General features: G+C 34.1%; 2 protein-coding genes across 4 annotated transcripts; one reads left to right on the plus strand and one right to left on the minus strand.

The window, feature by feature from the left end:
• Positions 1-2,576: 2,576 nt before the first annotated feature.
• LOC100812499 (glutathionyl-hydroquinone reductase YqjG) lies at positions 2,577-4,310 on the plus strand. Its single transcript, XM_003537051.5, has 3 exons — positions 2,577-3,421; positions 3,591-3,840; positions 3,941-4,310. Exons 1-3 carry the CDS (start codon positions 2,649-2,651, stop codon positions 4,121-4,123), a joined length of 1,206 nt encoding a protein of 401 aa, XP_003537099.2. The 5' UTR covers positions 2,577-2,648; the 3' UTR covers positions 4,124-4,310.
• Positions 4,311-4,710: 400 nt separating this feature from the next.
• On the minus strand, positions 4,711-12,067 carry LOC100787369 (probable inactive histone-lysine N-methyltransferase SUVR2). 3 transcript variants are annotated; one of them, XM_006588638.3, is made up of 10 exons: positions 11,888-12,067; positions 11,757-11,793; positions 10,776-11,041; positions 10,104-10,665; positions 7,139-8,337; positions 6,755-7,017; positions 6,059-6,125; positions 5,918-5,968; positions 5,507-5,603; positions 4,711-5,158 (listed from the first exon to the last, which is right to left on the minus strand). In XM_006588638.3, exons 3-10 carry the CDS (start codon positions 10,968-10,970, stop codon positions 5,127-5,129), a joined length of 2,466 nt encoding a protein of 821 aa, XP_006588701.1. In that variant the 5' UTR covers positions 10,971-11,041; positions 11,757-11,793; positions 11,888-12,067; the 3' UTR covers positions 4,711-5,126. The 3 variants fall into 3 exon arrangements, with proteins under 3 accessions (XP_006588701.1, XP_006588700.1, XP_006588703.1); XM_006588637.3 differs by having other exon boundaries at positions 11,757-12,067; XM_006588640.4 differs by lacking the exons at positions 4,711-5,158; positions 5,507-5,603; positions 5,918-5,968; positions 6,059-6,125 and having other exon boundaries at positions 6,825-7,001; positions 11,757-12,067.
• Positions 12,068-12,481: the final 414 nt, after the last annotated feature.

The following is a 12,481-nucleotide window of genomic DNA, read 5'->3' on the forward strand; positions in this document are numbered from 1 at the left end:
TTCGACAACTTTTATACCATATACTCTTTTTTTACTAATGCATTTATTTAAAAAGACCTTTAACTAAATTCCATATTTTATTTGCATAATTATATTTCTAAACATTAATTTTCATAACTATTAAATTTTTAAGAAAAAATATGAAACATTATCTTTTAAACAAAGGTGTTTGTGAGACTAATTAAGCCCAATTTTCCTACCTTTTTACTCAACCTGAAAATTTGATGGGATTGATTTTATGAACATGAATTTGAATCACTTAAGGTACTATAATATTTGAGACAAGAAGGAGTCAATTTCACTTGTTGACACAATATATTAACTTCATATTGTATGATGAACTCATAAAATTAAAGAATTATATACTATAAAATTGTTTAAACATGTCAAAAAGTCTCATCAATGAGAGTTTATGAACATCTTTGTCCATACATAATTAAGAGACAAGGATGTTTATAAATTCTTCATTGTTCTCGTATGAGATAATCATGATAATGTTAAAGAATTTAAGATCAAAACAAATATAATTAAGATATATATATCATTATAATATATCATGATACATAAAACATATTTATTAAGTCAAGAAGTTGTATTAATAATGTTTAATTGTTTGGATAAGTATACTTTTACCATAACAAATCAGATTAAATTGAGTTGGAATGACTTGAAATATAACTCTAGTTTGTCCTAAAATGCAATATGTTTAGTTTTCTTGTGCTCAAACTTGTCAAAAAAAAAAAACCTTTAGATATAAGCATTAGATCCCTCTTGATTATAATAATAATAATAATAATAAGGTAAAAAAAATATATGCAAGTTCATAATGTAAATGAATAATTAAAGCAATATTATTCAAAAGAATTTTATAACTAGTATATGTTTAAAAAATGCAAAAAAAACATTTTTATTAATAAAAAAGGTTTTAAACGGAATTATCTTAACTTTTTTTTTATAGTAAATAGTCATTTTTGTCTCTTAAATTGTGTGATGTTGACAAATTCATCCCTGAAAATTGAAAAAATAAAATTTAATTCCCAAAAGTATAAGAAGTGAAATTTGTATCACTGTTAACTTTCGTCCATTAACATTGGAAAAACTCATTTACGTGACACTTAGAATTGAAAATGTCACAAAATTGATGCTCACATGGACATATAGACTAAAATTACTAACAAACATGTCCCTAAATTTAACAATTTATTGACGTTTTCGTCATTTGATTATACAACTTGCTGACAAATATATTCACATAATATATAAATTGTACTGACCAGGGTCCACAAAATACACGTGGTACGATACCTGACACTCAAATGACACATGTCAATCCTCCATGTTAGCCTTCACATAGGAGCATGAACATCCGACCCTTAGCAACCAGACTCTCAACTAGCAGGTTATTTCTAACCTATTATTATTCGAATATACTGTCATCGTTTTATCTCTTTGGCCGGTATTCAATTATCTACAAAGCTACAACTCATCTCTAAGTAATAATTATCTACTAGCTTTTATCTTCAATCTATATATTATCTACAATATTATTTGTAAGTCATCTTTATCTACAAGTCGATAATTATTTTCAAGCGCTGCTACGTCACCGTAACAGCTCGTATCAACAAGGACCCGCAACTCCCTCTCCACACTATAAGTACAAAGTTTCCTTGTATTCTTTGATACACACCTACTCACATACGAATACATATACTCATTCATACTCTCCTAACTCAGGTACTTATTTGGATGTCGGAGTCTTTTGTTTTACAAGTTTTCCCTCTTGTCCTCCTAACAAAGGTCACTCTTAGTCTGATGTGTGAAATCCAGGAGCGCACCTTAGCCATGTCTCTATTCTGATGTGTACTAGTTATGGATTTTGATAAGTACATAAACTTAATTAGTTGACATCAGTAACAAAATACATGCACTAACAATACATTAAACTTAAAAGTTTCTAATATTGTTATTGCATAACTTGAAAGGATGATCTGCCACTTTTTTCTTTGACGTCTATTATAATTATATAGGTGGTCACCAACTGAGTAGAGAAAATATAAAGCATTGTAGTTCTAGTTGTTATACCTCTCATGTTTGTATACTTGTGAATGATCTATTTAAGATTTGACAAACTAATTTTTTTATTTGAGAACCTACCTCTGTCTTGCCTCCTCTTGAATCTTGATTCCTCTATGACAAGTTAACATTATAAATACAATTATAATTATAATACATTATAGTAAATATTTACAATAACAAAACCATAAACTTATAAATCTAATTTGTTGTTGGTACATATATCTTGTTATTGATGTCAACTACTTTTGAAGAATAAAAATATTAATAAGTTGTTAAATTATAAATATATTTTTCAGTAATTTTATTCTCTATGTTCACCTAAACATCAATTTCGTAACATTTTTTTTCATGCATACCACGTAAGTGAGTTCCCCAATGTTACTTGACAAAATTTAATCCTAGGAGAGATTGATCTCACTATTTACACTTTAGAGATTAAATTTCATTGTTTGATATTTCAAAGATAAATTTATTAGGGCCTTACACTTTCAAAATGAAAATAATTATTTATCTTTTTATTATTATTATTATTATTATTATACACAAGAAGCAAAAGAGCTTATTCGAAAACGATGGCGTCGTGCACTTGTTCTTCTTCCCTTCTCCTTGTGAATCCTCCGCCGAGCACTTCCCGCCACCACGCGATCCGCCGAAACCTGAGAATGTCCCTTAACAACAACGATTCAAAGCTGAACCCTTCTTCTCTGCTGAATTCCGTCACCAAATTACTATGGGGCCAATCGCTCCCGCCGGGGCTCCTCGTCGCCACCGTCCGCACCGCCTGGAACTCCACGTGGCACCTCATGATGTCGCAGCTCGCCCCCTCCGACTCCTCAGGCGGCTACTCCCGCCCCGCCTCCAAATTCCGCTTCTCCTCAACCACCCCTTCCCAGGGCAGCAGCCTCCACCTCTACGTGGGCCTGGCATGCCCATGGGCCCACCGCACCCTCATAGTGCGCGCGCTGAAGGGCCTGGAAGACGCCGTGCCCGTCTCGGTGGCGTCGCCGGGCCTCGACGGCTCCTGGGAGTTCAAACGGGCCGGTGGGCCCGACACAAATACAATTGCTCCGAGTTTGGATAGAGCGAATGGATGCAACACGTTGAAGGAAGTTTATAGGCTTCGGAGAGGTGGGTACGATGGAAGATCCACAGTTCCAATGCTATGGGATAAGGGTTCTAAAGACGTTGTCTGCAACGAGAGCTACGATATAATTCACTTGTTCAATTCCGAATTAAACAGCGTAGCTCAAAACCCAGGGTTGGATCTCTCACCCCCTCAATTGAAGAAACAGACTGAGGAATGGTATCAAATCATATATCCAAATGTTAACAACGGAGTTTATAGGTTAGTCAGTAGTCAACAATTAACAACAACTGAGAATTGAGAAATTCTGGCAAGACTCGCAAAACTAGTTGAAAAGTTAATCTTGAAAGCTTGAAAATGGGTGTTGAAGTAGCTGAGAATGTAAAATGATAAAAGTTGGATTTTTTTTTTTTTTTTTTTGTAATTGCAGGTGTGGATTTGCGCAGAGTCAAGAAGCTTATGATAGAGCGGTGAATGACTTGTTTTCTACATTGGACAAGTTGGAGGATCACTTGGCTAATTCCCGTTACTTATGTGGAGACACATTGACTCTTGTGGATATTTGCTTATTTACTACTCTGATTAGGTTTGATCTTGCGTATAACGTTCTTTTTAAATGCACTAAGAAGAAGCTGTGTGAGTATACCAATCTACATGCCTACATGCGTGACATTTATCAGGTAGATGAAGATTTTCAAATTATCTACCCATCAATTTTTGTGTTGTTGATTATAATTTCGTGCTGAATACTGTGTGGTACGTGGTGATGGCATTTGACAGATTCCGAAGGTGGCAGCTACTTGCAATTTTACTGAGATTATGGATGGTTACTACAAAATCCTTTTTCCTCTGAATCCAGGGAGCATTAGACCCGCTATGCCTTCTACTTCTGAGCATGAAAGCCTTTGCAGGCCTCATGGAAGGGAATCACTGTCATCAGCTACACTAGCATTTGTAAAATAGTCATAAGTGAACCACCTCACAGAACTAAAGTAAAATCCCTCGTCTGTTTGTGATAGTGAAATAATGTTTAACATGCGGTTTCTTTCAATTGTTGCAACTTGCAAATATAGCACTTCTACTTAAATGTTATCATGTACTTTATGTAACGCCTAAATTAGTTCCTAAATCAACCTACCTTTCAGTTTCATCTTGAGTTCTCCCAAGCAAGGCCTAATTCCCCTTCTATTCCTACTGTGGCTGATTACAATATGAATATCTCATACATGATACATATTACATACACCTGATACAAATGACATTGTCTAAAAATTTTAAAGAGTAAATATTAAAAAGCAGCATGATAAAAATTAATAAATTTAATTAAAACACATACTGTTTATCTTAAATTAAACTCATGGTTAATTTTTGTACCAAGAAGAAAAACTCATGGTCAATTTATTTATAAAAGTCATCAACTCATCTCTCACGTACACGTAACATTTTGCTCACTGATGCAACAAAAAATGCTAGTTCTCCATTACTGTGATATAATGTGATACAGTTATAAAAAAATAGAGTAACAATAATAACTTCAAAACAAAGGCATATGCTTCTAACAGATATTTCATAACATAATATTCCAACTCAGTGGGACGATATTAACAAAATATTTCCAAGCCCTACAAACGCTGCAGTTAAAAACTAAAATATTCACCTTCACTAGTAACAAGTATCAAAATAAATTAACCTCTATCCGTCTTTTTCTTTTTCGCAAACATCCATTTTGATCTTGTCTGAGTTAGAACCTCTAATAATAAGAATACCAAAATAAATCCCACAATGAACGCTAACTCTTTACTTTCGTAGGCCAGTCTGCCTATAATAGTTTTCAAAGATCTGTACAAAATAACGAGTCTCCCAACCTTTAACTAAAAAAAAAACACCACTTGTAGTAAACTCGGCCTCATTACATCTCATCCAGCGCACAGTGAGACAACAAAATTGGTTTCACGGAGAAAGGCTATCATCCTGCAATTGACGAAGATCTAAAAGATCCTGCGTCAATAAAGGGCAAAATTTTAACTTTATTACTGAAATTACAACTCACAATGAAAGTTATTAATAGGGTTCCATGTTACATGACATCAACCAGACACAGATGTGATGAAAATATGAATAGCATCTATCAATAAAAGCCCAGCCCAATACTGAAGTGGAGCATTATATTTCTTAATTATCATTGTGGGCTTGTGGTGTTGAAACATGAAATAAACCATACAAATCAAAGTAGTGAACAAAGCATATGAATTGACAGTGTCCAAAGAAAAGTTGAAAGAGCACATTCTTAATGATGAAAAGCAAAAAGAATTTGCAAATGACCCAACAGCTGTAGATTGAACTTACTGCTTGATCTCTTCATGTTCCTGCAGAATTTACTGCCACATCTGCACTGGAACAGCTTGACAGGATGATCATGGTCATCAAAGTCAATGCCATAATCCTGCAGAAACAAATTAGCTTTTCTAAAGAAAAATTGATTCCAAGATTAATTAAATTGAATTACAGAAAATGAGAAGACACAAGTCTGTATAACCATACTTGATTCATAAAAAAAAAAAAAAAACTCAATGGTCTGCCAACTACTCAATATTTGTTAATTCAATAGCCATAAAAAAACTACAAAATAATTTCTACCATGAATAAATCAAATTATCTTGACCTTGATAGTCGTTGCTAATTTGCTCGCTACTCAAAGAAAAAGAACAATTAATAAGCATCACAAAGAATTGAAGATATTTACATAACCAAACTTACCCATGTTAGCTCCTCCTGCGCTGCTATTTTTCTTGAAGTGAAAAAGGCAAACTGCACATGTTAACACGTTAAAAGCATCAGAAAGCAAAATATGCTAGTTTATGACCAGGATGGACCTTCAAAGATTTAATAGCTTCTCACGTGATAGTAATAATGACCAGGATCCTCAACTTCAACAGGGATCTCAATCAAGTTTGCATCAGAACATCTGGAAAAATGAAATAGAATCATTATAAATCATCTAAATATTCAATTTCCAGATAATGTGCCAAATGTCTGCCAAACCACTCTTTAATAAAAGTTCATATTAAGGAGAACACAGTGAGAACTGAGAAGTATCAAACCTTTACCATACACAATCAACCATCAGAATCTTGTTCATATAAATCATAATTCATAAATTATACCAAATTTAATGACATTTTCCCAATAATGATCTTTTTTGCTTCATAGGTTGTAAAGTTAAATACCAAATACCCATATGAAGCATCAGATTTCAAAAATGAATGCAAATATCTTTGTCCATAGAAATTATAAATCAAATAACTATTTAAATGAATATTTGTCTTCAGTTTTTCTCAGTATCAATAATCAGCACAATTAAGTAATGCATGTCAATAGAACTGTAGTAGCAAGAGGTTTTACTGAAACAAAACTGACATTTATTCAAGGATAAATTGCCAAGAAGTTATTTGTTTAAAACATGGCAACCAAAGTTAGAGCTGTAGGGTTTCAACATTTTGAGGCTCATAATTGACTCAATAAATTTGTTGTCTGCTTGCCTATTCCTGAACCTTAGAGAGCCAAATTTATAACAATAGGTGAGAAATTCATTACCTGTGATTGATAAACCTAGCAGTGTTTCCAAAAGAAGCTGCATCCAAGCATAAAGCTTCTTCGTCCTTCACATATCCTGAATCCCAATTTGCATCCAGTAGAACTGGGTATGTATATTTCCCATTTTCAGTGCATTTCATGCTCCTCTCATGCAACTCTTTAATGGATAATATTTCTCCAACAAACTCGCACACAAATGCACCTTTTGGCAGGTCCTCTAAGGTACGAAGACCCCATCCTTTTCCTTCTGAAGTAAAAAATGCCTAAGTTCCAGACATTTATTAGAGAAAACATTTTAATAACGCCCAAGATATAACTTAGGAATATAAACCGTTAATCAACATTGAAATTTGTTTACAAGTGACAGATTACTTAAACACCAACCTGCAAATTGTAAGTTATTCCTCGCTGGATAACCCGATTTCCACACTGTTTCCCACAACCACATTTGCTCCAACATTCTTTAATAAACTTCCTCTTTAAGTGTCCTTTACACGGTTCTAAACAACCATCATTCTTGGATCTTTCAAGTGGACAATTTTTGCAATAGTAGAAATGTTGTTGAGGGTTGCGACTGATTGCAATGCACTCTTCCAAGAATTCTTCCTTCAGTAGGCCCTCAGTATTGTATGCAAATTTACCACCAGTTTTATTTGCACAAGCACAGGTAGTAGACAAGACACAATTGCCCATACAAGTTGAACAACAATCCTCACCACCAATACGTGATAGAGAAATATTAACATAAGCATCTTGGAACACAAGGTTTTGGGGTATGTAGTTAAAAGATGGTGCGAAATCACTAGTAGTTTCGTTCACCCATGGAATTTCAACATTTTCTTCTCCTTTTGTAAGGTCATTAGCATCATGAAAAGACCTTATATCACCAACTGTAAGCTGATGCTGTGGAACAAACACTAAACTTTGTGAATTTGGAGACATAGGATCTTCCAGATCCTTTCTGACATTACTTTGCAAAAAATCATTTGTTCCGTCCATCTTGGAAACCAGTACAGCATCACTCAGACCATTCGGGTGGGCTAGAGGAAGGATACTTCGGGGAGAAACCAAAGCATCAGAAGACTTAACATTGATGGATCCGTTTGAAAAGTGAGAAGATCTGTCCAAATCTTTATTTCCTACCACACTCAGTGTGTCAGGTGCATGTGGTTCCTTCAACACATCAACACTGGACCTTATCGTAGAACCCTCTTGTGACTTATCATTTCTGAATTCCAACATGCAATCACATATATCTCTCAACAGATTCTTCACAGAGAAATTTGGGTCAGTGATTTTATATGATTGCAGACATTTATCCTCCATCATTTCTATAAGTTGATCTTGACTAGGCATATGAAAATCTGATCCCCAAAGAGCTGGGCTGCAGCTCAAAGAAAGTTTTACCTCTCCAAGAGTTGATGAGGCTATCTCTACATCACAAGTCCTTTCTCCATTTGAGGTACGAATAACATCTTCATCTACAACTCCATCTCTGCTTTGTGATGATGCCACAGTAGCACGACCACTGTGTTTTCCAGCTACACCATTCTTAATTGACCAGTTCCTTACACTTGATGATTCTGAGAGGAAGAGAAATCATTAAGCAACCTCTTTACAGAATGAATGTTAATTGGCAACATAATAGCTAAAAAACTGGCAACACAATAGTTAAAAGAATAACTGAGACAAAAGTAACATGTTATCTGCATTTAGACGGAGTCAGAAGAGAGAACCCTGGCTATATTTACATTAAAAAAAACAACGGAGATCATAAATCATCTTTTGAGTTATGACAGTTTCTAGAAACACATAAATTGGTAAATACTTGGATATTGTATATGCTAATTAGAGCATATAAAGTGGTCAGTGCCTGACTTCTATGAGTAGAAAACTGGGGGGTGTATTGGATTAGGATTATAAAAGACTATTTTGACATAAAAAAATCATGTGGATTTTAAAAGACTTTGTAAAAATGTAATGACTTTTAAGATTTTTTTTAAAAACTTTTATGATTAGGATTTTGTAGTTCAGATTTTTATGGATTTACAAAATATGAATTCATAAGATTTGAAAGAATATTATGAATTTTTAAGATTTTAAAGGACTCCATGAATTTTTAAAAAATTCAAAAGTATTGATAAATTTTGCCCACCTAACACTTTAAATAAAACACATCTTATACAAACAATCCTAAAGCTGTTACATTACATAACAAATTAATTTTCCTAGCATATTTACAAGCACAATAGATTCATTCCCCTTCAATCATCATGTTAATTGTATAAAAGTTATATACCACAATGTCTGCCAATAGTATGGATACTTGTGTTATTCCCACAATAACAATCTCACTGAACAAAAAACATGTCTAACAATTGTTTCAAACCTCATTCATATATTTATCCACTTGCACATGAGTTAGCTTCTCACGTTCATTAAAACTATATATTTCTCATGTTCATATATATTCACATTCATTTATATGTATAAGCACATAGTCAAGATACCCCACAAATTCAAAGAATTGGAAAAATCTCTCATATGGTCGAAAGAGTAAAAAAATTATGAATGTTTAACAAAGAGACAGGGGATTATGTGTGATGGAAAAGAAAAACATGTCAATTTGCAAGAAAAGAAAGAAAGAAAGTCCCATTAAAGCTCAAGGGTTTGGGTGAGATTTTTTAGTATATATTTTCTCATAAAAAGTCTCATGAAATCCATTAAAATGCATCATAAGAAAGAATCCATCGAAATTTGTATACTTTTGAATACCAGAAGACTTTTTTTAAGTTGTAAAAAATCTTAATTGAATACCAACGGACTTTATTGAATTTCTTAAAAAATCCTAATGGTCTTGATGGAATACCACAAGACTTATTTCTATTATTTAAAAATCTTGATTGAATACCACAAGACTTATTTCTATTATTTAAAATCCTAATTGAATACACTCCCCATAATGTGAAGCAATAATGCAAACACCATACCAAATTTGTACATTGTCTTCAATATTCTTGTGATGGATGGTAGCATTAAATATTTTCCTGTACTTTCATACAAAAGCAATTTCTCTCGAATACACAATGCTACTAAGCAAATACTGGACCATGTTTGGTTGCAGTTTGGACATCCCAAACCTCAAGGTTTGGAGAGTTTCAACCACAACTAACATGTTTCAACCACAACCACAACATCCATGGTTTGAATGAAACTGGGAAAATATTGCTTGTCTGATGGGTAAAGCAATGGGTTGAAAACTATAATCCAAACATGCCAGTTGCAAATAATATGCCATGCCGCTAAAAACAAAAGGAAAAATTCAATGAGGGAATAGTCCATTGAATACCAGGAGGAATCACTGCAATGGGCATCTCGTAATCAGGCATTTCATCAATAGGCTCGTCCTTGGGTATGATTGGTGTCTGAGTATGGGGCATTTGGTTGTTTGGCAATAGAAATCTCCCAGGTTCAACTGTTGGCTCTCTAGACGGTATAGATTGGGATACTCTTTCAGATGTAAGTCTTCTTCCTCTATGATAAACTTCGGGTGATGCAGGTTGCTTTCCCTTATCAACAATGCAATCTTGTGGTGGAAGTGAACATGCTTCAATCCTTGGATTCCCATCAGAAGACACTGGTTTGTTTTGAAGCTTCTTCCTAGAAGATGCATTATCATCTAATTTAAGTCTTTTTGATGGAGGGCTGGGGGCACTGTTAGCCAGAGGATGCAAAGGCTGACTCTCTTGGCCTTGTAATCGCAACCTTTTCAAAGGTCGGGCTGTTTCAATATGCATCTGAGCCTCTTCACACTCTGTCTCTGCTTCCTGGTTGTTTTGAAGGGAAGAAGACAAAGAATGACGAGCGTTATGTACATTGGCTGCCTGGCTTTTCTTTTTCAGTTCGGGCACCTGATAGATAAAATCCATCCATGGAAGTAAGGATGCAGAAGAAACGGAGCATGCACGCACGTGTGTGTGTGGGTATCAGAGAGAGAGAGCACATAAAGTGGGAAACACACCATTTTATCGTCATCCTCAAATATAGCATCTGCTAGAACTCTATAGTTCTCTGCCTCAATAAGTTCCCAATTTTTTTCATACACTTTGAGGAGTTTCTTTAACACTGATTTCACTCTCAAATCATCAATTCCAAGACTTGACATAGCACGACATGCCGCAAGTGCTCTTTCTTTTTGACTCGGCGTTGGCACCATTTTATAATCAGCCAACAGTTACTTTCACCACAGGTTCCCAAATGTAAAACACCCTTAAATTTCAAAGATTTCTGAGAAGAGAAATACAATATAAAATATATGAGAAATTAAGCCAGAAGACCTAAACATTCTTTAGGCAGTAACTTAGAAAGAAGAAGCTTGGAGAACACTGAAATATCAGCTATCCAGTTTTTCAAAAATCAGAAAAATTAGGTACATAAACCAAAACCCAGACAATAACTAAGAAATTCAATGATAAGAAAACTCTGTATCTTGGACATATAAATACAATATCTCATACGATCAATATTCTTTCTAATACGAAAGCCTGCCGTAAGTAGTGGAATATGACCCTTTCTATTTCTAGGTTTCTTTGTTTACAATAAAATACCCAAAAGGAATCAATGAGACAAGTGAACTTTTCAACATCCCTATCATCATAATCTTTCAATCCTAGACTTGAAATTCAAAGAGGTAAAAATAGATAAAACTACATACATTTACATATAACTTAATAAGGCAACCACTGTTCACATGATCGTAACATTTAAAGAGTTGAAAGACAATGCAGGTGCTTTGTGCTCCTCACGCAATATGTGGGGAGGAAAAGGGACAATGCTGACAAACGTAAGTGCAATAAGTCGAATGAAGTGAGTGAAATGAAAGAACACAGAAACGCACTGAAATTTTTTGAGCTAAATTTTGAAAAGGCATTTTATCACAGTCTCTGTAGTAAAAAAAAAAACATGCAATGGGAAATTGGCACACAACAAACAATGATCTTACCAGTCGAAACTTGAATACTTACTCCAACAATCAAAACCTGGAATCAACACAAAAAGAAAACATTTTTCACTGTAAAAAACGAGAAAACCAGAAGGATCGTGGAACAAGGAAAAAATGGAAGGAAGAGTAACTGAGAGAGAGAGAGAAGAGAGTGTAGTCGCTGGCGAGCAAAAGCTCTTCTTGGAAAGTGGTGAAGTCGAAGCGAAAGAGGGAAAAACAAAACAAAACAAATTAGAGAACCGAAGACGAAAAGTTTCTGAATGCTGACCAACATTTTTTGATTGTTGCGAGGAAATGGAGGGACCGAAATAAGGCTCAGTCACTGAGTTAACACTCTAGCTTTAAATTTAATTATTTCTCAGCAATTCCGTTAGCAGGAATCTTTAAACAAACTTAGTATCTAAATTCAGTAAATTGGGTTTTTTTTTTAATAAATATTTCGTATTGTTAATTTAATCATTTAAAAATATTAATAGGACTCTAATAATTGGCAAAATAAATCGGATAAGCCAGAAACCAGACTGAGCTGGAATGAACAGAATCTTTAATCAAACTTCAAAATATAAAATATAAACTAACTTGTTCCGGTCCATTTTTTACACTCTTTTTGTATGTAAGAAGGGAGAAAAAATTGGACAAGAGAGAAATGAAAAAAAAAATCTTTTTTTGGTTATTTGGTTTGAAGAAAATAAAACTGAAATTAGGAAGAAATAATATTACTAGCT

This window comes from Glycine max, chromosome 10, assembly GCF_000004515.6.
Source record: "Glycine max cultivar Williams 82 chromosome 10, Glycine_max_v4.0, whole genome shotgun sequence".
Classification (NCBI taxonomy): Eukaryota; Viridiplantae; Streptophyta; class Magnoliopsida; order Fabales; family Fabaceae; genus Glycine; species Glycine max.

What these genes read in the sequence shown, in the direction of transcription:
- LOC100787369 (XM_006588638.3), bottom strand. Translation starts at nt 10,970, where the DNA reads ATGGTGCCAACGCCGAGTCAAAAAGAAAGAGCACTTGCGGCATGTCGT. An exon ending in CATTGCAGTGATTCCTCCTG is followed by an intron (nt 8,338 to 10,103) that starts GTATTCAATGGA and finishes TCTTCCTCTCAG; the next exon opens with AATCATCAAGTGTAAGGAAC. An exon ending in CGCAGGAGGAGCTAACATGG is followed by an intron (nt 5,604 to 5,917) that starts GTAAGTTTGGTT and finishes TTGTTTCTGCAG; the next exon opens with GATTATGGCATTGACTTTGA.
- LOC100812499 (XM_003537051.5), top strand. Translation starts at nt 2,649, where the DNA reads ATGGCGTCGTGCACTTGTTCTTCTTCCCTTCTCCTTGTGAATCCTCCG. An exon ending in GTTAACAACGGAGTTTATAG is followed by an intron (nt 3,422 to 3,590) that starts GTTAGTCAGTAG and finishes TTGTAATTGCAG; the next exon opens with GTGTGGATTTGCGCAGAGTC. An exon ending in ACATGCGTGACATTTATCAG is followed by an intron (nt 3,841 to 3,940) that starts GTAGATGAAGAT and finishes GGCATTTGACAG; the next exon opens with ATTCCGAAGGTGGCAGCTAC.